This window comes from Phaethon aethereus (assembly GCF_964289735.1).
Source record: "Phaethon aethereus genome assembly, chromosome: 11".
In the NCBI taxonomy this organism is placed as follows: domain Eukaryota; kingdom Metazoa; phylum Chordata; class Aves; order Phaethontiformes; family Phaethontidae; genus Phaethon; species Phaethon aethereus.
The window spans coordinates 15,958,355-15,981,576 of record NC_138587.1 but is presented as its reverse complement, the minus strand read 5'-3'; the positions used below and the strand labels follow the sequence as shown (position 1 = coordinate 15,981,576).

Here is a 23,222-nt window from a genome sequence, read left to right as displayed (position 1 = left end):
TCTCTGCTAAAGCTTCCTTGCTTCTTAATGTGACTTTTCCACCTATACTGAGTCTTGCTTATGGCTGGAGAGGGTAGCAGTCTTGCATCTTTCTTTAAGTACTTCTCTCTCTTTTTACTAAAGGCAAATCAGAAGAGTTTCAGCTCAGCACTAGTTTGTGCTTAACATTCAGTGTGGTAGTTGATTTTTGCTGAAGAAGTCAATGAGATGTTACAGGAAGTAGAAAACATAGCTCTCAAAACACACTTCTAAGTGTGCCAGGGTTAGGTCTTTTTATGTATACCAAGACAAAATGAATTTGATCTCATTATACTGACCTTTACTTCATTATATTATTCACATGAGTTCTTTGCGTTTTACCTGCATATACACCTACATGCTACAGGAATTTTTCTTCACGGGCTGCTTCCTTAATATACTTGGTGTTCTCCACTGTTGAATTTTAGATTATCTAAATATCATTTGGTTACTATGTGGGATGACATGAATTGTTTCTAATCATTTAGTGTTTAGACCTTTATTTGTGAACTGTGGTGCAGTTTTCTAAACGAGCACTTTATTGTGGGTGTATCTAATGAGCCATATGAAAGCTGTGCAAGTCCTAGACTTAAAACTAAAGATTGAAATATACTGCCCAGATGTACTGTCTGGAATTAATCCTACTGTTAACCTTTCCATCACTCTGCAGCTGATCAAGATGCAGATTACCATACACCCATATGTTACTTAACATCAGTTTTGTTTTAATTTCATTGATCAAAAAGTTTTTATGCCACCCAGATGATGTTCAGATTTTATGAACAGTGCTCAACTATTATAAATAGCTAAGTACAATTTCATATTTTCTTCAGAGTAAGCTTCAGTATAATTTCTAGTTAGCTAAGTTATTAAGTTTTTTTTATTTCTTCAATCACGTTGTGCTTTATTTTGCCTATAAATTGAATAATACATGCTAGGTTTCAGAGAATAACTAAATCTGACCTTTTTATTCATATTGATGAGCTAGTTATTGTTCATTCCTTGAAAGGTCAGAACTAGAGAATAAACTTGAGATAGGTGTCATGTAATAATTCTGTATATTATATACTATGACTTTATCAATCTTAATTTGTTTCTTAACTTCTGTGAATTTCGACGACGTTCTTATTTTTCTCGTTTGTGCAATGAAGTTAACAATTTATTTACCTAAACACTGGGAGGCACAGAAGTGCCATTGTCCTGAGTGTAGCTTATAGTATAAAGTAAAGATTGTCAAGGAGATGGACAATCACTTAATCCTAAACAAGTAATTCGGTTATCATGCTCCTGAACTCATAGTTACAAACAGCTTTCTGAATTGTCTGATATTGTTGTAAGATCTGATACTGTGTGATTTGAATATACCAACACAGCAAAATTACCTGGGGGCCTCATCAAAAACTCACTGAATTTCCTGGAAAAGTTTCTCTTGGATTCATAGTCTTTTGGTCGGGTGCATAGAAAAAAGATGTCTCAAAATGTTGTTACTATGCACATTCCAAAACTGGTCAAGAGCTATCAGAGTATTTAGCTGTGTTTTGGAACACAAAACAATTCAATCATTTAGGCTGTTACATTCATTTCTGTGAGTGTGACAGATATACCAGGCTTCTCCTGTATTTTTTTTCTGTGTAATTGCCAAGTATCTATTATAATATCAGACAAAAGTGGATGAAATTACTCTTTCTCAACCAGTCTTACAAGGTGAATACTCCATTTCATGTTCACTGCTAATGATAGCTCTTTCTTTTGTTTATTAAATGATAAACAGAAGAAAGAAAAATATCATGAAAAATACTTTAATATGTATTTTTTCAAACAGCCATTAATAACATATAACCATAAAAATACTTTAATATGTATTTTTTCAAACAGCCATTAATAACATATAACCATAAGTTTCCATGTTGGCGAAGTAGAGGAGGTGACTGACAGGCAATGTTTTAAAATATATGCTATTGTTTCAGTTTATATGTGTATACATATGCCTGATTCTTTGGAAATTCAGCATAGGTCTGAAGATATAACTATATATTCCTTCCAGAAATTTCTATTCTTTGTCTTTTAATGTCAAATATTCTCCACAATTAAATGGGAGCAAGGATGACCACATCTATTACTACCAGTATAAGCTCTGTTAGCACCAAAATGCAAGCATTTAAAAATATGTCAGAACATTTTTTCTTTAGCTAGCAAATATCTATTCCCATATGCTAACTTTGAACAGAAGAATTAGAAATTGCTGTAATGACATTTCATGTTGCTATAGCTTTCCCTTATGTGGAAAGAGGAGATATATGTTGCTGATGATTGCAGGGATTGAATTTTTAACAGTTCACTCTACCACTCTTTTGGATTGCTATGTATACGCCTGACCTTACTAAGGACGGGTATTGCTTAATGCAGCATTTGTTGTTGGAAGCATGCATAAAACCAGTTTTACCAAGCTATTAGTTTATGCTAAGTAAACGTCAATTTCTACGATTTTGGCAGTGTGTATGTCTCTCTTTTTATTTTTTTAAACCATAATACATGAATGCCAATATAAAAAATTTCCATTAAATGACCCTTAAAAAGAAAAAAAAAATTCTTCACCCCCACACCTAACATACAGAGACACACACCCCAGTTCTTGCTAGGTTCATCTGACATCATATGTAGCAAATATGGTTCTTAGAAGCAGAGATAAGGAATTAATTTGAGATGTTTGACTGGATGTTTATCTCATGAGGAAAACAGCTGTTTCAATAATTCCAAATAAAAATTGCTTTCACAGGATCAGTACCCCAGTCTACATTTGTCTTGAAAATATTTATTGAAGAACTGCTTTACTGTCTTTATATAAGGCTTAGATGTTTTCAGATGGAATCTTTATACTCTGAGGATGTCACTTAAACATGCTGAATGGCTTTCTTTGCATCAAGTTTTCTTTAATCTCTAAGTTTTAACAAAACAAAGAAATAGAAAAAGGAGATCTAGAACATTAGGCTATCCTTCTCACTTGCACTTCATTTGTAATGACCTAAACGGCAAATCAGCTTCTCAGCAGAAGAAATAGGGTTAAATAAACATCCTTCTCTCAAAATTGGAGAGATATGGATTTGATGGGTGGACTGTTCAGTGGATGAGGAATTGGTTGGGTGGTTGCATCCAGAGGGTAGTGGACAATGGCTCAATGTCTAGATGGAGATTGGTTGACATGTGGTGTCCCTCATGGGTCCCTACTGGGACCAGTACTGTTTAATATCTTCATCAATGACAGAGATAGTGGGATCGAGCACACCCTCAGCAAGTTTGCAGATGACACCAAGCTGAGTGGTGCAGTTGACATGCCTGAGGGAGGGGATGCCATCCACAAGGACCTGGACAAGCTCAAGAAGTGGGCCCATATGAACCTTATGAGGTTCAACAAGGCCAAGTGCAGGGTCCTGCACCTGGGTCAGGGCATCCCCCAGTATCAATACAGGCTGAGGGAGAAAGGGATTGAGAGCAGCCCTGCCGAGAAGGACTTGGAGGTACTGGTGGATGAAAAGCTGGACATGAGCTGGCGATGTATGCTTGCAGCCCAGAAAGGCCAACTATATCCTGGGCTGCATCCAAAGCAGCATGGCCAGCAGGTCGAGGGAGGTGATTCTGCCCCTCTACTCCTTTCTGGTGAGACCCCACCTGGAGTGCTGCAACCAGCTCTGGAGCCCTCAGCACAATAAAGACATGGACCTGTTGGAGCAGGTCCAGAGGAGGCCACAAAAATGATCAGAGGAATGGAACACCTCTTCTATGAAGAAACGCTGAAAGAGTTGGGGTTGTTCAGCCTGGAGAAGAGAAGGCTCTGGGGGCAAACTTTTAAGCAGGGCCTGTAGTGATAGGATAAGGGGAAATAGTTTTAAAGTAAAGGAGGGTAGATTTACACTAGATATAAGGCAGAAATATTTTACAATGAGGGTGGTGAAACACTGGCACAGGTTACCCAGAGATGTAGTAGATGCCCCATTCCTGGAAACATTCATGGTCAGTTTGGACTGGGCTCTGAGCCCTGTCTTCTGGTTGAAGATGTTCCTGCTCGTTGCAGGAGGGTTGGACTAGATGACCTTTAAAGGTTCCTTCCAACCCAAACTATTCTATGATTCTATAAATTACACTAACTTGGGGCAGATGGGCCAGGGTTGGACTTGGGGGGAGATTAGGTCCTCTTTTTTGGGGAGAGCTGGGTGTCGTGTTTCCTTCTGCCAGCACAGACACTGCCCCGTTCATCCTGACCTCTTGCACAGATGCAGTAGCAGCCAGCCTGGCTTTCCAAGATGTAGGGATGGGTAAAATGGTTTGGTTTGCCACCCGCCAGTGGTCTGCTGCCTCAAGCAGTTGGGCTACAGCCAGATCCTGTTCTGTTCCCATGAACAGCCTGTCTAGGTAAGATGAAACCTGGGAGCATCTTCAGGGAATGGAGCATAAGAGTATTTTTGGGTTAGCTACAGGAAACTGCTTCATCCTTAAGGGCTTATAGCAGCCTGGGAAATGAGTGCTTCTTAATGGTGTTGGTGCTGAATATTTAATGGGATTATGGGTACCAAACGAACATGCTCTTTCATGTTCAGGGATGGATTGCAGACATTCTTCTCCATAATGTGCAGGGAAGGTAACAGGCTTCCAAGGAACCAGACTTTCAGAAAATCCAATTAGTCTTGAGGAAAAAAAAAAAAAAAGGCTATCTAGTGTCTGGCTTTCACATTTTCTCAGTGAAACAGTGTGACTGTTGCTGGTTTTTTTCTTTCTCTTCACAATGTCTCCTCTTTTTTGGGGAGGGAAACAGTGTTGTAAACACAGCGTTAGTTCCACACATTGGCTCTAGACCACTTACTATTATTTTCTGGACCACCCTGTGGGAACTACTTACGTAAAAGGAAAGAATCCTTTCTCATTAAAGTATGAAAAAACATCTAAAACACTGTCACCCTCTTATATCCACTCTGTGGTGACACTTTCCATTGAGTAATATGGCTCAGTTTTCTGTTCCTAGTGTGAGGAAAGATATTATAAAGCCCACATTTCCCTCCCCCCCAACCTCCCTTTTTCTCTCTTTGTGTCTCAGGTAGGAATGTGGGCCTGACACTAGAATAAATCTGTACAAAGTGCACACAGAACAAGGAAGTTGCATTTCTCTTTGGGTGACAACACAGATATTATTTGATGAAGTTGCATTTGTCTCCTCTACAATGTGCAATACGTATTCCAATTGCATTTTTACTTAAATTATTACTTCCCTACCCCTGTAGTTAACATTTTAGGTCTGTCTTCTCACAGCCATTTTAATGAGTGACAAGTTAGATTTGCTTGTTAATTTATATGATGTAGGAGCCCAAGTTAGTGAAGATTCTTCAGCCTGCATTGTTTTGTTAAAGAGAGTAGTTAGAAGAGAAAACATAGCATGAGTACTTTTACCTTTGCCACTTTCAACTTGGCCAAATGCATATTTTGAAGATCAGTACAGATTTCATAGTCATTGGCATAGCGAAGGCAGGAATTTTTTTTTTTTTTTAAGAAGCTTCATCATTCCTGTAGGGGTTACTTGATCAAGAGCACTCCTTGATTATAGCACTAATAAATATCTGTCTGGTGCATTACAGTAGATTTTTTTAAAGGACATCAAATGAGTTTAATATAATCATTTAAACATTTAACATATTCATGGATTTTTGTTATAGGAAGGGAATGAAGGTTGGAGAAAACAGGTTTTCAGCCCTGACTCTAACAAGTTGATCAAGTAACATGCTTTTCTTTGAGAGGATACATTGAAAGAAGTGATGATCTTAAGCATCTAAACCTGTTCCCTACCAGCTTCGAGAACAGCAAAGTAAATGCAGTCTTTGAGTTGTACATCTTCATTTAACTTTTATTTTTGTACTGCTGGCAACAACCTACAAGGAAGACGTGCTATTATAATATGTTTAGAAATTTCCATAGGTTTTGATCAAGTGGTTTTTTTCTGCAAAATTGTTGGTTCTGTAAAAGCTTATGCTATGTATAGCTCTTAGAGAAGTGAGGATCTAATTTCACCTCGAATTTCTGTCAGATAAAACTTCAGAAAGCATGCTACTTTTGAGAAACCCTATTGAATCAAGTCTGGTTTATGTATTTATAAAAGACAAACTTACAACTTTAAATACGACAGTGTGATGTGAGTGGTGTTAATATATGTGCCACCAGTTTTACTAAGATACAAAATAGGCATTCCAGTACTAGATTTCTTCCAACATATAGCATTTCTGCTTTCAGTTTTACAATAGGAGAATATAATTTGGTTTAAGAATAATTATAATTTGGGGTAATATGGCAGGCATCAAGTTGCATACACTTATTTCTAAAAATTTTCATAGCCTTTCATTTGCCATAAAATTTTTGTGTTGGCACATACCTGCATTGAAGGTTCTTTTTAGATATGTGGAGACACATTCTCAGAATGTTGTAACCTATTCCTAATTTGCAAAACTTGCTTCAAGTTTCATTTATCACCACGATTAAATCTATAATTACATTGGGTAATATAAATGAGGTTGAAATTAATCTGTGATTCTAAATGTGGTTTAGTAATATAAAATACGTAACATACATTTGAATTTTACCAGACTAATTTATAATTTGGCATTAGCATTAAACAGCTGCTACCTTGAAGTGTATCAATTTGCTATACACAAATTTAAAAAAGAGTGGGAAATAGTTCAGACACTATTCTGTCACCGTCTGCACTTTCTCCACAAATTACAAACATGTGGAACTGCCTATTTTAATACTAGTTTTCTTGGGCCAAGAGGTTTTCATCTTTGAGAAACTCCATGTTACAATTTACCTACCCCAAAGGAATTGGATGACAATCTAATTTAATGTAACTCCAGATTTAAAGTAACAATATTACAATATACATTCTTCTTTTATATGTTGTTTTAATGTACTATATATGGATTGAGGACATTTCTCTGTAAACATTTCCAGATGAAATATATCATCTTCTATATGCACAGATAGGCACAGTAACTCCAAACTAAATCAAGAATTACCCCTGTGTAAATTAGAATGACAAAAATAGACAGCTGTAGTGTATAACTTCCAATGAGCTTTTATTTTTGTATGCAATTACCAGAAATTAAATAACCAGAAGACTGATTCAGTAATGAAGCTGAGTAAAATTGCCAATAAGAGGTTGGTAAAAACAAATTTTGCCTATTGAATTTTATTTAAGCAAATTACTTAGGTGTATATTTATCTATCCATCTCTGTCAGATCTCCAAAAAAGATTGTTGACTGCATTGCTTAGCTGTTAAAAAGAAAAAAAAAAAAAAAACCAACAAAAAATGTAAAGCTTCATAGAAATCTACTTTTTTCTTTTCAAACTGTCTAGCCGTTGTAGACCCCCAAAACTTTCAGCTATCTCCAGACCACTGAAATTTGGTCTGAAGTTTTCTGTTGCAGCCCAAGGCACTAATTTACTTAAGAATTTGGTTTTAATCTGAGTATATTGAATCTTAAGCTCTTTGTTCAGCATTGTTTTTCCCGAAAAAAATTCAGTCTACAGACACACCATGCTAGGGAACACGAGTAGTTGGATAATCATCACCAGCAAGCTAACCTGTAATTGTTCTGGCAATTGATTTTAAATGGGATGCTGCTTAAGTGCATTTTAGAGATGTGAATGCACATTCATCAACGGTACATGCAGGTAAACTTCTCTGTGACAAATCAGTAAACATCACTCTCCCGCCTCACACATATGCCTTCTGATTGCTTGTTGTTGTTTTTTTCTTTTTACTGGTTTATATGCTGATGTAGTTGCTCTTCACAAATCTGATAAATCTTTGCCAAATATGTCTCAGGAACATTTGGAGTTACAGCATGCGTGGATGAGTATGGGAACTAATACTAGAAGTAGCAAAGACTTCGACTAAAACTGGCAGAGAAATCTGGAGGAATGTTGAACCCTTTAAAAATTTTTTTCTGTAGGAAACAAGCTCACCCTCATCAGAAAATTAATAGCAAATATTATAGTTTTCCAGTGTTAACTGTAAAAACTGCTGCATATATCAGTCGTGAACTGTTACTTCCCTCTTTAGAGTCAGTGGAAAATGCTTTATTCGTGTATGCTTAGACTTGAATCCATGGTCCTGTAACCCCATCTAATCTGGGTATTCCTACTCATTATAAATGGTACCTCATTTTTGGTAATCACAAGTAAACTATAATAACATATATCTGTATGGAGTACTGGGACTGCTGTGTAGCATATTGCCTTAAAAAGAAGGAAGTAAAAACTTTGGTTGTGATAAAAATGCTGAAAACTGTATAAATATGAAGTTGGGCATAACTCAACTAATTCAGAAGCCCTGAAATAGAAAAAATAAGAGGCTTACTATGCTAGGTAAGTAGGAAGATAAGAGATGGGGACTTGATTTGGTCAGAAATTTACAACAATAAACTCACTACCAGTGTACTTGCATCTTGTCAGTGGTAGAGAAGTAATATATAGGCAAACAGGTTTTCAGGTGTTCCAGCAAAAAGATTTCCTATAAGCCATAGCAAACTGAACTTACTGGGTGATGTATCTCTGTTTGTGAGCCTTTAGGTGGTGTCCTCGTATTAAGATGCATTCAAACAGCCTGTGAAATCTTGTAGACTGTGTACTAATTAAAACTTGAGCCAAGCACGCCACTATTGTGACTAGCTTTGTCATGATGCTAGGGAAAAATCCATCAATGGAATTCTGCAAATGTTTGTTATGGTAAAAAGAAGCTATACAAAAACATGGCAGCCCAAGGAAGTTACGTACAGCACTTACCTGGCATTTGAGAATTAGAACTCAGTTCTCTGCTTTAATGTATTATTACTTGTTTTCAGATGTGTTTGTTTCCTCAGATGTTGAATGAAGATGGCTGTGCTTTTTTTCTTCTCCTTTCTTTTCCTTGTTTAAAAGGGGCAAAACCTTGAAGGTTATGGAGTATCCTCCTATTATTGTAATGAAGGCCAAAATATTTCCTTGACTATTGCGCAGACATGGGACTCTTTCTTCTTTGTTAGGAGTGTGGCCAGGTTCTGTTCACTTCCAGAATGTAAAAATATGTCATCTTGTGATTATAGATACTGGTCAGCTTTTATAATTTCAGAGGGTAAACCTTGTGAAGCCATTAGAATGGCCTGTAAGATGAGAGACCAATAAAAAGAGACATCTCAGAATTTCTTCAGAATTGCCTCCAAATCAGTAAATTATTCTTCAGCTTTACTACGGACTAGGTAGATCAGTGTGTCATTTGGGTACAAAGCTGGGAGCTTCTGCCATGAAGGAAAAATTCCGTTTTCACAGTTTTCTGGCCTTCATCTCAGAAGAGTTTTTAACTTGCCTGCAATGACCTGAAATTAGGAAAGGAACACCAGATTCTTGTGTTCACCATAGCCCCCTCCACCTCCCTAAATTATTCTATGTTGAAAATAATGAAAAAGTGCTCTAAATCTTTGCAAAATCATACGTGTCATCTCCCAAGAACAGATTTGCTGAAATAAATTACTTAACTTGAATTATTTAAATTTATTAACTATGAAACCCTTATAAATCAAGTAGAAATACGACTTGCTATTGTATTTTGCCAGACAATTTTACCCTAATCCCTGAAGTCTGAAAATTTAATGCAATCATCTAACCAAGTATGGTCCAGAATCCCAACAATTGTTGATTAAGTTGTGAGGCTAGAAAAGGTGAATACACCTGGGTGTAACAAAAAAGCCTCTTCACTAATCTCATTATAAGAGAAACTCCAAGTTCAATCGTGAGAAATGGTTATAAATTTGTCCTCTTGTTCAGTTATGCCAAAACCATATGCAACAGTGGTGTTATGATTTTAATATTCTGTATAACTATCCCATGAAGCATAGAATAAGAAGACGATGAAAAAATCTTTCTATGTTCACCCTCATTGAAGTTCTGAAATAGTCCAAGTTGGGCCACTTGATTTTTAGGCAGAAATAAGCATGTGAATATTATTTTTCATCTTTGGAAAAGCAGTGTCGGTATACCCCGTTGTTCTTCAAATAGGCATGTTTGTAACTATACCTAAGACAAGAAATCATTTCCTGTTTCTAGGTCTATCAAATGTATTTGTTGGTTTGTTTCTGACTCTTAGAGGGTCCCAACAAACTTTACACAGTTAAAAAGAAAAGGAGAAAACTTTTTTGATTTGCATACATGGATTATTATCAGATGTTAAGATCACTGGGACTTTCTAGTTTTGACAGTGGATAGTTTTTATAAACGGCCAAAATCAGCAGCATGCAAGGGTACAAGACCAAGTGTATGCATCATTGATATGCTGGTTTGAACCCTTGTAGATATATGCAAAGACCTTGTCCTGGCTGACATGCACAAGTGGATTTGTGTTCTCACTCTCTTCAGTTCACGTTTTTCAACCATTTCTAAATGGGTCATAGATACCTCCACAGCTGAACACATCTATGCTTCCTCATTGTAATAAGACACAACTTCTCCTGTTGAGCTCTGGCCCTATAATTTTGTAATCAGACATCAGAGTCTGATTGTCATAATTGTGTGCCTAATTTGCATTCAGAATTACTGAGATTATGCATGTCAATTAGGTGTTTGAGTCCACAGTTAGATATTGCACATTGTGGTACTTGCACATGGAAATTAGATGTACAGTTGCATGCAAAAGTTTGTGCACACAGTTGGACAGATGTCCAATTCAAACTCCAGGAAGTTCAGATATTAATCTACAAGGGCTCCAATAGGACAGTAAAAAGAAGCTGAGATGAACCAATATTGTTTATTGTGCAGTTTATTACTAAAAAGAGCTATTTAAGACATAAAGGTTACAAGGTGCTTTTTGACTCATTAAGAGCAGGAGACTCCTGCTTTCTGGGACCTGCTTGATGTCTGAAAGCTACTGAAAATGGAGGTGAGGAGTTTGTTACCTCATTCCAAAATCAGTTACTATTTTTCTTTAAATTGGTACTTCAGCGGTTAATGTCTTTCCCTGACATTTTTTCACTACTAGTAGGGATGAAATACACTTTTCTGTTTTGCAGTGCTTTTGTAAGGAGTGAAATTATTGAGTGGCAGTTGGAGACATGTGTGGGCAAGTTGTAGAGAAATTTTGAGAGGCTTACTAGTTTGAAACTTTGTTTTTCTCATGCACAAAGTTTACAGCGCTTTTAAAAATGCTTTTTCTAGTAATAAAGGGGGCACTATCGCATGACTGGCACGGCCTTGCTGTAATGACTGGACATGTGGAATAGGAAAAAATGAATGTTTGGATATTTGGATTTTTTTCTTATAAGTTTTCCTTAAAACAACAGCATGACAGATAATAGTTGTGTTAATAGTATGCCCTTTGAAGTCAGAATAAGGTACCACTCTTTCATAGAGACTGTTTTGTTACCCTTTTAAAGTACAGCAGTACATTTTGAACGTTTAATAATAAACAGCCTCAGCTGGATGAAGAGTGAACAGTCTGAGGAAGCTATTCTTTGTGCTGCCTGTAAAATGAAACGTGATTTCTTTTTGCATGGATCCAATTAATGCCACATATCCGGGAAATCTAGTATGGTAAAAGGGAAACAAACGTTAATTTGCATGTTGTTGTGTGATTTTTCTAGTGGACATACAAAGTACTGAAATTGGTTTAAAAAACAAATAAAAACCCATAAACCCCCTCCACACAAAGAAAGGCCAAACCACACAAACATTTCATTTATTTAATCCTTTTGCAGAATCACCTTGTAGCATCTGTTCACTCTGAAGCCTGGAAGCAGAAAACATTGATTTCTTAAAATTCATTGTGCATGAAATCTATTTTTAACTTTTTTTACTATTTTGTATCAAACAAACATCATTATTATATTTCTTCATATATCAGCAGGGTATTTTTCAGAACCTGTATATAGATATGGCAAGCAAAACCTATTTGTTGTCTTGACAGATCAGATGACCTGAATTACACACTAGAGATTATGCTGTTTACTAGTAGTTTTTGGTAGTCTTTTTATGCTGCTTGTTCATACTTGATAATGTATATGCACTGTGATAAACATTCCACAATACTTGTCTCTGAAATGTTCAGAGATTTTTTATAAACCATTGTGTTTTTTTAATACCAAACTAATTCTGTTTTAATTATGAAGCAGTAATGTATTCCAAAGAGAAATATGATTTGTAATAAATATTTTAACATATCTGGTTTATAAACAGGTAAGATTAGAAACTTATTTCCAATACAAGAATTTGGCTTTATCAGTTGTCAGAGAACTCTTCTGTTTTGGGGTGAATCCCTGTGTTAGTAGGGAAGCATCTGCGGTAACTGTAAACTAACCTTAGTTCCATGTATCTGGGAGAGATGGGCTATGACCATAGGGCTGCTTCAGCAGCTTGAAAACATATGGTCCACACATAACTTTGATGTTACGAAATTGTTTTTGACATTGATGAAACAATAGTAAACTGCTTGGTTTCCGTATTTTTTAACTGTTAACAACGATTTCTGTTTAAAATTATCAGCTATATATAAGACTGGCTTTGCTAAGATGCTTCCTGGAGAATTTTATAAACATGATATATTTTAGTTTTTGAAGAATTCCAAGGAACAATTTTAAATACTTATGTACTTTACATATTTCATGAAGAATGGTTGTATTTTCTGAGTTTCTGAAAAGCTTTCATGACTGTAACAGTCCTGTGCTATAGTTATTCCTTTTGTATATGGACTGATGGCCATATACATATTAAAGTCACCCTGAGTACCGAAGTCAGTAGTCTCTGAATCTGACTGTTGGTCAGTTACTGTGTTTTGAAATAGCTATGGAAAACACGCTGTGCTGTGCGGTGCTGCTGACAGTTGGCAGTTTCCCAGACAAGGGCCGTGTCATCCTTGCATTGCTGCTCTCAATTTCCAGGCTGTGTTAGTTGAAGTCAAAAATAGGCTGATATGGCTTTTGGTCAATTTGGACCTATTTGATCCATTTTGAGATATTTTGAAATGATGCTAGTTACAGAATAACAAGAGGTTGATGCATTTATTAAATATTTGGGTATTTTGTATTCATTCTTGCTTTCATTATTACTTGTAAAAAATATATAAGGTACAATGCAAAGGACAATAGTATTTTAGTTCTTCTACAAAGATGGTGTGATTTGATTTTCTTGCCTATAATAATGCTTTAAGAACAATGGACTCATAAATAAAAAAATTCCCTCTTACTAACCTGTTGAGGATTTTTTTTTTTTAATCCAGTTGTGGAGACTGAAATAAAGCTTACAAAAGCATTACCTTCCAGCCCCCCCCCCCCTTCCCCACCACATATGTCTTTGTTTTCTTGTTACAAATGAATTACTATATTTTAAAATGTATTTTAAACATTATTTACTAGTACTGTGAAGGTATTGCCTATTATTTACTTAAGTTAGCTATGTTTAAGTTGGGGAAAAAAAGAACCATTTTGCAGTCTAGCCTTATTGGTGTTTATGCTAACCCTGCTTATTTAGATGAACAAGACTGTTCCTTCTGGCTGTTAAAGGTATTGACCTATGATGAACCCCATTTACTAGGTCACTATGAAGACATTGTTTTGAAAAACAAGCCTTTTTTTTTTTTGTGGCTTCGGAATTGCCTAGAGGCTCCGACGTAAATTTTCTTGTTTCAACTATACTGCAATATACTGCTGTAGTATCTTTTTATTTTATGAAATAATTAAAAAAAAATGTTTCCATCCTAGAAAATCAGGGGACTGAAGTACCTGTTTGTTGATGTTGCATACAGTGTCCCTTATGATTACATGGTTCATAATACTGTTTTTAATGATCTATTGATCTTTCTTATAAGTGTAGAAGAATTTTTGAACATTTCATTTTCAGAAGTAGTGCTAACATTGTTTTGAAAATGTGTTACTTGGTACTTCTTAGTTTGCACTTTCTCTAAAAAATTACAGTTTATTGTATGTATTTTACAGTAGTCCTATATTTTTGTTGAATGCAAAATTTTTGAAATTTGTCAAAATTCTTGCATATCTGGAGAAATAACATAAGTTATATGGAAAATATAGGATGAATTCTTAACTGTCCAACTCTAACTGCTTGTTATAAAATTTTACCCATGCTCATGGCCAGCAAATATGGCAGTGCATAATTGATGAGCCGTTTAAAACTGCAAAAATTGGGTTTAAGTGTGACTACATAACATAATGCTGAAGATAATCACATATAGCTAGCAAGTGGTTAGTCTTGCCTGTCTTCTTGTGTAGAGTAGACCTTTATCAATCTATATATTATATTGACATTGATAAACTGCGTTTAAAGGGGAATGGCCTAATGATTAGGGTCTACCATCTTTTAGGGAGGAATCATAACAAAAAATAGAATCTCAAAGCTAAATTTCAGAAAGAATTATTTTTATTAAGTAGCAGATCCTGAAAACCTTGAAGTTGAATAGTTAGAAATAATATAAAAATTACTATGTGAAGTGAAAAGAAGATATGGATATGCCTAAATAGAAACCCCAAACAAAACAAAAAACCCAAACCAAACCAACCAACCAACCAAAAAAAAAAAACAAAAGCAAAGGAAAATTATTTGATTGAATAAACTAGTCAAAAACATATCTTGTGATACCTTCGCATTACTATTGTTCAAACACATCCTTAGTTTAGTGTGACTTCAAGAGTCAAAAGAATCAACCAGGAATTACTTTGGTTTATGAATTAGTGTATGCAGCCATTTAAGCTTAAGAATTAGGTCTAAAGATGAATGCAGAAATCCTTAATCATTGCTGTCAACGTGTATGTTATAACAATATACTGACAAATAAAACTTCCTTGTTCATGTTTCAGCATTTCAGGGAACACCTTGACAAACTTTTTGCAAAAGGAATTGGAATGCTGGACATTGCTTTAAATGAAGCTTTCAACATGCTCAATGAAGTAAGTTAATGCTTTTCAGATTTACACTGCTGACACCTTTCTTGCTATTCAGCAATTACTGTCAATTTTAAGATAATGGACTAGAACTCACTCAAAAATGTGGTGATAGTAAAATATTATCTACAGGATAAGAATTCTATATAATCTATATGTGGTAAAAGACAAGGAAATTTACATTTTTATATGTATACATTTTATATTAATGTATTTTATGTCTTTCTATACAGTATACATCTAAGCATGTCTGTATTAAAGTTTATGTCAGTAGCTGTTCTAGATGTAAAAAATACTAGGGTAACATGCAAATTTCACAGTTTAGATTTTTTTTTTTCCTTTGGAAGTGCTAACATTTTAGGAATGACAGGAATCTGTGTATTCATAAACACTTTGTGAATACACACTGTTATTAGGGTTGTGAAATGATTGTTCATTGGTTTGACTTCTGCCATAACAATCTTTCTCAGCTTATATAAAATAAGTTATTTGAACACTTTTTTACTTACTTCTGTAATACTTGAAGGTCAAAGAAAAAATGTAATGCTTTTTCTAACCAGCTCAGAGGTATTAATGTTACTTCAATTAATCTGCCAAAAACATGAGGCCAACTTTTTGATAACATTCCTGTGAATAGCGTCTATAAATAGCAATGCAATCTCTAGAAGATGAACATCGTGGTCATGGAGATAATCTAGTGCAGGGCATCTAGTTTCCCTCTCAAACTCCAGATAAAATCAGTGTAGCATTCTTAGGTGTCCAGGAAATTGTCCTTCAAACCATATTTTTATTGAAATCAGACCCATTGTCTTTGCCTGAAATGCTTTTCCTCGCAAGGTGCACATCAGTCTTAGTAGCTATCGTGAAATGATTTTATGCAGTGTATTTCAGAGTTGGTTTTTTATATAATTTCTGGCAAAGGTAAAATACATTGTCATGCTACATATTCCAGCAAACAACAATTTTAACAATGTTTTGATTCAGCTGACTATATACTTTCTTGGGAATGTATATTGGAAAAAGTGACGAAAGGAAGGAGAAAAGTGAACAGTAGTAGTAATGACAGAGAATTAGGATGAGGGAGCAAACCAATGAAAATAAAATGCACCATCAAATATTTCTCATGATATTATGAATGAAAACCCTAAATGATGTGGTAGGACTAAAGCCATTGCTTACAACCTCTGTAAATATCAGTTTAGATATAGGGTTTCTGTAAAGGAAAGTGTTCACTTTTTTAAAAATAACTAATTACAAGCAGATCTCTTCTCCAGGATCTCTGATCTAATGAGCGCTTGTAAAATTGTAAACTGCTATATCGCAAAGCTCCAGCAAAGTTCATTATGCAAGACATATGTATCAAGTGTCATTGTGAAGGGCTAAAACACCAAATATGTCAAAGGCCCAAGCAGATACTGAGGGGGAAAATGTGAAGTACTTCAGTTAGCCTCAAGACTGAGGAAAGCAGGAAACTGATGAGAAAAACAAACAAGCGTTCATTTGTGTCCCAGTACCAAGAGCCCCAAGGTGAAATGCTAGCAATTAGTGATCAATGAGTCCTGAAGAAACTTAAACTCTTATCCCAGAACATTCCAGTTCTAAGACACAGATTCACTAAGGTTGGAAAGGACCTTCAAGATCATCAAGTCCAACCGTTAGCCCAACACCACCATGCCTCCTAAACCGTGTCCCAAAGTGCCACATCCGCACGTTTTTTGAATATTTCTGGAGATGGTGACTCCACCACCGCCCTAGGCAGCTTGTTCCAATGCTTGACCGCTCTCTTGGTGAAGAAATTTTTCCTAATATCCAATCTAAACCTGAACCAATCTAAATCTAGACCTGGAATATTAGCTGTAAAATTATTTCAGAATGATGCTACATGTAATCCCCACCTAGCATTTTCTAAGGCAAGAAAATGCAAATTTCTATTTCTGTGGATTCTTTCAGAATGCTCCATCTTGCCCAAAGTTCACTCTTTTTAATAGGACGCCAAACCCTTGTTCTTTGCATCTTGTTGGTAACCTTTGAACTGCATTAGTGAGTCAGCAAAAGTGACTAAACACCTTGCAACAGGACCAACTCCTGCTAAGTGGTTGGATGTTACAAGCAAGCATCTTCAGCCTATTAAAACAGTCCCTATGGCTTTCTTTTGCAGTTAATATTAGCAGCTTAAAATATGATTGAAAATGTTTTGGTGTCTCCAGAAAACCCCTCTCTTTACTAAAAAAAAGAAAAGAAAATATTTAAAGATTATGCATGTATTCTTTTTAATAATCTAAATCGATTAAGAGGTGAGTTGATCCTGGTTTAGAACCCCTATGTATAGTGGAAGACTTTTTTTGCTTTGTTTTGTTTTCTTTTTAGTGAAGTGGGAGGTATCATCTAGAAAGGCAGAGCAACGTCAGATTCCTGGCAGGTGAATTAGAATTATGTGGAATTTTAATTTTTAAGTAACCTTTAAAAGAGATTATGCAAGATCTTCTGTTGCTTTAACTTTTTCAAACAAGATTACTTAAAGGATTTTAAAAGTTGATCCACAGCAACAAAAAAAGGAGATTGCAATGAGATTCAAAAGTAAGGTAGTGATTTGGTGCCCAAATTATTGGGTTGAAATGTAAGGACTATGTTTTTTTAGATCATCCGTTCCTTCTACTAAATGTCTGATGGTGTTATGATGAGAATGTAGTTCCTTGTGTATTTAGGCATTCTAGTTTGTCTACACATCTCCTCTGATATGGTTGTTATAGTAGCAGTCCAGCTGGTGGTAGTTAATATTGTATAATATTAGTGTTAGTGATGGGTACTTCCAAGTAAATCCACTATGTGTTTCTTTCTAAGAATATCTTGTCCTTGAGAGAGACTCACACTTCATATCCAGAAAAGTAGATATATATTTATGTGTGTGTGTATATATATCAGCTTTAAAGATAAAAAGAAATTAGAGTCAAGCTTTCAAAAATAAATCAATGCTTTGTACATATTACTTGAACGTCTGTACCATATTCTGCTTATCTTTTCTCAGTGAGCCAAACTGGCTTCCTGACAACCTTATAGCATGTTTCCAAGAAATCTATAAACTCTACGTCTATGGGCTCCAAATAACTGCTCTTAGTGTAGGTGTGTATTACAGAAGAGCCTAAATTTAGGGCTGATAATTTAGACGCCCTATCTTGCTGCTTGGTTGTTCAGATCCAGAACTAGTTTGCTTTATCCTCAATTTGAACAATGCCTTGGAGTGTTGACTGGGATACATTCATTAGAAATCAAGTCATCCTTTCTCTCTACGCAAAGTATGGCTCTGAAAAGAGGCACCATTTTAAAAACTACGTTGTCTCTCCTTTAAACTGAGATACATTTCTTTCAGTTAAGTTACAGGGACTTAATTGCTGTCTCACAAATTAAATTCAGTAAAACTCACTATACTACTACTAAGCTTAGTAAGGATTAGTAAAGAAAGGTAGAAAAACATCGTTATAGTACACTTTTACTTTTAATCAAAATGCAATTTAGGCATATTCTGACTTGAGCTTTCTTCATGTAATGAAAACAGTTTTGTTTCTCTTTTTGCTTAACACTTCCCAATCTATTTTTCAGTTTGTCTAGTCTTAGTACATCCCATGTCTTAAAATCATGTACCTGTAGAATTAATATGCATCCTAACTAACCTCAATTGGATTTTAAGAATACAAACAAACTAGTCGCAACTCATGAATTGACAGATGATAAAGATTGAGCTATGCCAGTTGATGATTTTGGAAACTTTATTATTGTCACTCATATTTACCAGTGTTGTTCTGGAAAGAAATATTTCAGTCACAAACACAGCAAGCAAATTCCTTTTTTCTTCCACACACACACCCCACACCCCACACCCCCCCCGGTCTTTTTCCACTTCCTTCTTGTTTTCTCTTTTTTCAACTGAGCTTATATTCATGGAAATATTTTAAAGTGTTTCCTTAAGTATTTTCTCTTGGGGAAAAAGGATTAAAATCTGTTTGTCTGCTGGAAAAAGAAAATCTCATCAAAAGTAAGTAGTAAACTGTGTTTTGATTGAAGGATGTACCTTGCAAATGAGACCTCAAACCAAAATATTCTCTAAAGGGTTTGACTTGATAAGTGTGCCTGCCTTTATACTGTAGGATCTTAGGTTAACTAATGGTTCCAATTCCTTCGTATTCACCTTGAAGCACGATGTTGATCAGTCCTTTTCCGGGCATAATATCCTAAAATGAAAAGATGAAGATCTTCACCCACTGCCCACATGTTCACCCAGACAGTGTGAAACTAATTCTTTCACGTGGTGCATGCCAAAAATGACAATGGGGAAAGCTGCATGAAGTAAAGAACACTCTAGGTTGTTTGTAGAGGGTTCATTAAGAATGGGCAATTAATATAGTCTTTGGAAACAGATACACAATAGTAAACAGCAACCAGCCTCAATAAAAGAGACCTTCTATGCTAGTCTTCCAAATCTATGTAAATTGGAAAAAAGCATTACAGACAGTGAGGAAGACAACCTGAGATGAGATTTTTGTTTTGTTTTAAAATCTGTGAGGCAACTGAAGTTATAATGATGAATGTGGTATAAAAATCTCATTTGATAAGCTGATAGTTTTTAGAATAAAGGGAACTGACATCCCATGTACTGAAGTGTACCTATGATGAGTGAGGGTCTTTTGATCTGTAAGGTCATGATGGATCATGCTACATGTATGTTCAGATCTATTCAAGGTGGAGTAATGACTGTTCCTATTTATACTATAAAAGGGAGTATAATAGCTTCAAGCCTCCTTGCATATATACTTCCAGAATTGACAGCATAAAAATCTTTTCCATGATATACAGGCATATCAGCAAAGTCTCTGGGAACTTCTATTAAGCAGCCTAGGCCAGAGAAAAAGCTACTTAATCTCTCCTTAAAAGAATACAGCTAACCATTTTCTGTATTGTCTACAGGATGTGACCTTTATGTGCCAGAAATCTATTCTTGTGAATTATAGGTTAGCTAAGGATGTCTTGTCTACATTTAAAAAAAAGAAGGGGGAGAGGGAAGGGGCAAGGAAAAAAAAAAAGAAAAAGAAAAAGGGTTTTTTTTTACACAAATATTCTATTAAGATTCTGGTTGGATTTTAGAATGGTTCAAGGGTTACACTAATTAAACAGCTAATTTTGCCTTGCAATTACCTTTCAGTATTTGCCTAGGCTGTTCAGGCTTGGAGATGGTTGATACTGATGTCTTTGAAAAGCATATTTAAAAATCCACTTCCAAATTCTTTCCAATCATCAACTTATGCAGTGTTCATTATACAGTGTAAGAATTTACAAGTGTTTGGTACAGTAGTTAGGCACCTACTATGTCATGTGACAACTGCAATTATCTCTTTTGGTGACAAATGTAGTCTTTGCAGTGATTACCTTTAAAAAAATGATAGCCAATTAAATAAAATTCTGTGACATTTCAAAGATTGTTAATCACAACCGAATGCTGTAAATGTCAGGATGCTTTGAAATTTTTGCTGCTAACTGGTGAATCACTGAGTTAATTGTAGCTCATCATAAGGCCCTTGTCATTGTTATTGTTATGGAAAATACTTTCATCACTCTCACTATTCAATAAAATTGAAGTTCTAGGCAAATGTGAGAAGATATTACTCATCAAAGCAGTTGAATTTAGTCTCGTTCTTCAAAATATTCATAGATAACTACTTAGAATAATGCAGATGCATACAGAGTTATGTTTTAAAATAAATATTTAAAGGCATTCCCCCTTCATTAATTTCCCTTTTAATATACCTTGTCTCTTGCAAAATATGTTGTCCATACGATGAGTATATCCCTTAACAGAGTAACTTTATGAGAAAATATTTGATCTAAGATCATACTAATGAAGGAATCCCACTTTAATAATTCTGGTCTGGTTAATACTGGAAAAACTGTCATGACCAAAGAATTTTAAGGATAGACTGCCTTGCAGGTATCACAGATACGAGTTTTCACACAGGCAGTGACCAGAATATAGCTAACTCTGTAAATCCACAATAGTTTCTCTTTAAGCAACATGTTTCTATTACTGTTCACTGAGGTTCCTGTTTGCTCAAAAGGAAACTGATCTGGAGGACAGCTGCAGATGGTATAAATGATTGTTGAATGACATTTATGGATGTGATTACTCGGATCTAGAAATGCAAAGGCAGAAGAAAAGGACAGAGTATTGCTGAAACCCACCATCCACTCCCTTTCCTACTGCAGGCACATCTACAAAGATGACATTTTTGGAAGTTAGGAACCTTGTTCTAGAAAAGGTTTTCTTTTCTAGAAAAAAGGTTTTCAGTGTTTTGGGAGAACAGCGGGTATGTCAGGGCAAGTAGACTGCAGAAAGCTTAAAGACAGAGCAGTTGCTAGCCCAAATCAAACTAGAGTACTCTGAATAAACTTTGTTGAATCCAGCAGCAGTCAGAGTCCCTGCAAGGTAATTCACCTTTAAATTTAAATACTACTTCTCAGATGGGACCACCCTTTTTTGGGCACTGTTCATCACAGATAGGCTGATGAGGCAGGACAGGGTAATTATTGCTTGACTTTCTCAGTACCAAGAGAAGGGTGGTAGGATGAGGCCTTGTCTGACCTCAAAGTTGGTAATGTACCTGAAAACTACATAGGAAGAGAACAAACTGAGGTTGTTCATTCATTAGCATGTATTCAAATGTTAGCCCAATCTATAAAGAGTTGTGTGTAATGCCCCAGTTTATTGATCTTTTCACAGGGTTTTTTTTTTTAGTGTTTGTACAGAGTAATTAAAAATGAAATAATTTTCCAACTTTGCTTTTTTTTTTTTGCTAAAAGACAGATGTTTCACTTAAGTTCCTTAAATATATAAAATAATACACAGACAAATAAGAATCTATTCTGCAATAAGAGCAAATGGAGACACATAGATTCAAAACTAAGGCACCAACTCCAGAAGCAAGAGATCAAAGCTTATGTCATGACTCAGTCTAATTTACTTGCTCTTTGACCAGGGGAAAACCCCATTTGTGGAACGAGGAAACTTTCTTTGCATACGCCAAAGGATGTGTTGATTGAGAAGTACTTGCGCTCGAGTACTGATGTACAACAGCTTGAATTACTGATATGTATTTATTTCGAGTAATAGGAGAACCTGAGAATATATAAATATTAGCTTGGTTCTCCCAGATAAACATTTTATGAAAAAATAACATATGGAATGTAATCCTGAGTGGATATGAATAGTCATATGTCTCCCTGTAAGTGGTGTATCTTCTGTACTTCCCAGGAAAATTATCAGTCATCATTTTTTCTTCTTTTGTGTAGCTTGTTCTTTTAAAATTATATTTAAGTCAAAGCAAGCCCTATATAGATACAATAATACATATCATCTATCTAAAACAGGGGAATACACTTTCAATTTGGGGAAGTGCTAGATTTATGTTTGTTTCTCATTTTTCAAGCTGATAGAATGGGGATGTATAATGAATCCTCAGTCTGTTGTAACACTGAAGTTACAATTCAGTAAGAACATGATATCTATGATAAAATGTTTTCAACCTGAGACTTTGTCACCTACTTCTAAGCATGCTGGAGGTTTGACAAGATCCATGTTTATCCAGTGCAATCCTATCTGTCTTCGTCTAACAAGAATGTGCTGTAACTAAATAACTGTTTCCTTTCACAGTTCAATCACACAGGACAAGGAAGTATTTGCAGCCAAGCCATAATGTTGATTACTGATGGAGCTGTGGACACGTACGATACAATATTTGCAAAATATAATTGGCCAGACAGAAAAGTAAGTATGTGATCACCTTTACTTGATGGAAAACCCAAAGCTTCATATCCAGTATAAAGTATATGCCTATTAAAAAGTATATGCCTATTGAAAAGTCAGTAACAATCTTTCTAATGACAAAAATGATGCTTATGTGATATTGCTCAGGCATAGAGATGGCCTTTTACTGCAGTAATGAACTTAGGATGATAAGATATTAAGGAAATATTTCCTTCTAGGGTACATTTTTGACCCTTATATAATACTTCCCCTGTGGGACATCATTAAACATGAAAAAACTTTTCTCTTCTTTCTCCTAAAATGCTCATTAATAAGTTGATGTTTTTGAAGCTAAAGAGGTGTATTGTCGTGGTACTGCAGACAGTGAACAGTTTACTATGACTGGAGAATGAGCAGTTGTAGTACTCAGTACTATTAGTTTCTTTGTTTGTCAGTGAGGGGT

The 23,222-nt window shown here is 35.4% G+C and overlaps 1 protein-coding gene across 1 annotated transcript in view; it reads left to right on the top strand.

Moving 5' to 3' along the window:
• The window catches only part of CACNA2D3 (calcium voltage-gated channel auxiliary subunit alpha2delta 3), a gene marked incomplete at its 5' end in the record, with an annotated part of 467,841 nt that overhangs the window by 211,204 nt on the left and 233,415 nt on the right, over positions 1 to 23,222 (top strand). Inside the window, 2 exons of the mRNA XM_082004801.1 lie at positions 14,887 to 14,976; positions 22,667 to 22,780. Of these exons, the coding sequence (XP_081860927.1) occupies positions 14,887 to 14,976; positions 22,667 to 22,780 (204 nt within the window). The remainder of the gene's footprint in view (positions 1 to 14,886; positions 14,977 to 22,666; positions 22,781 to 23,222) is intronic.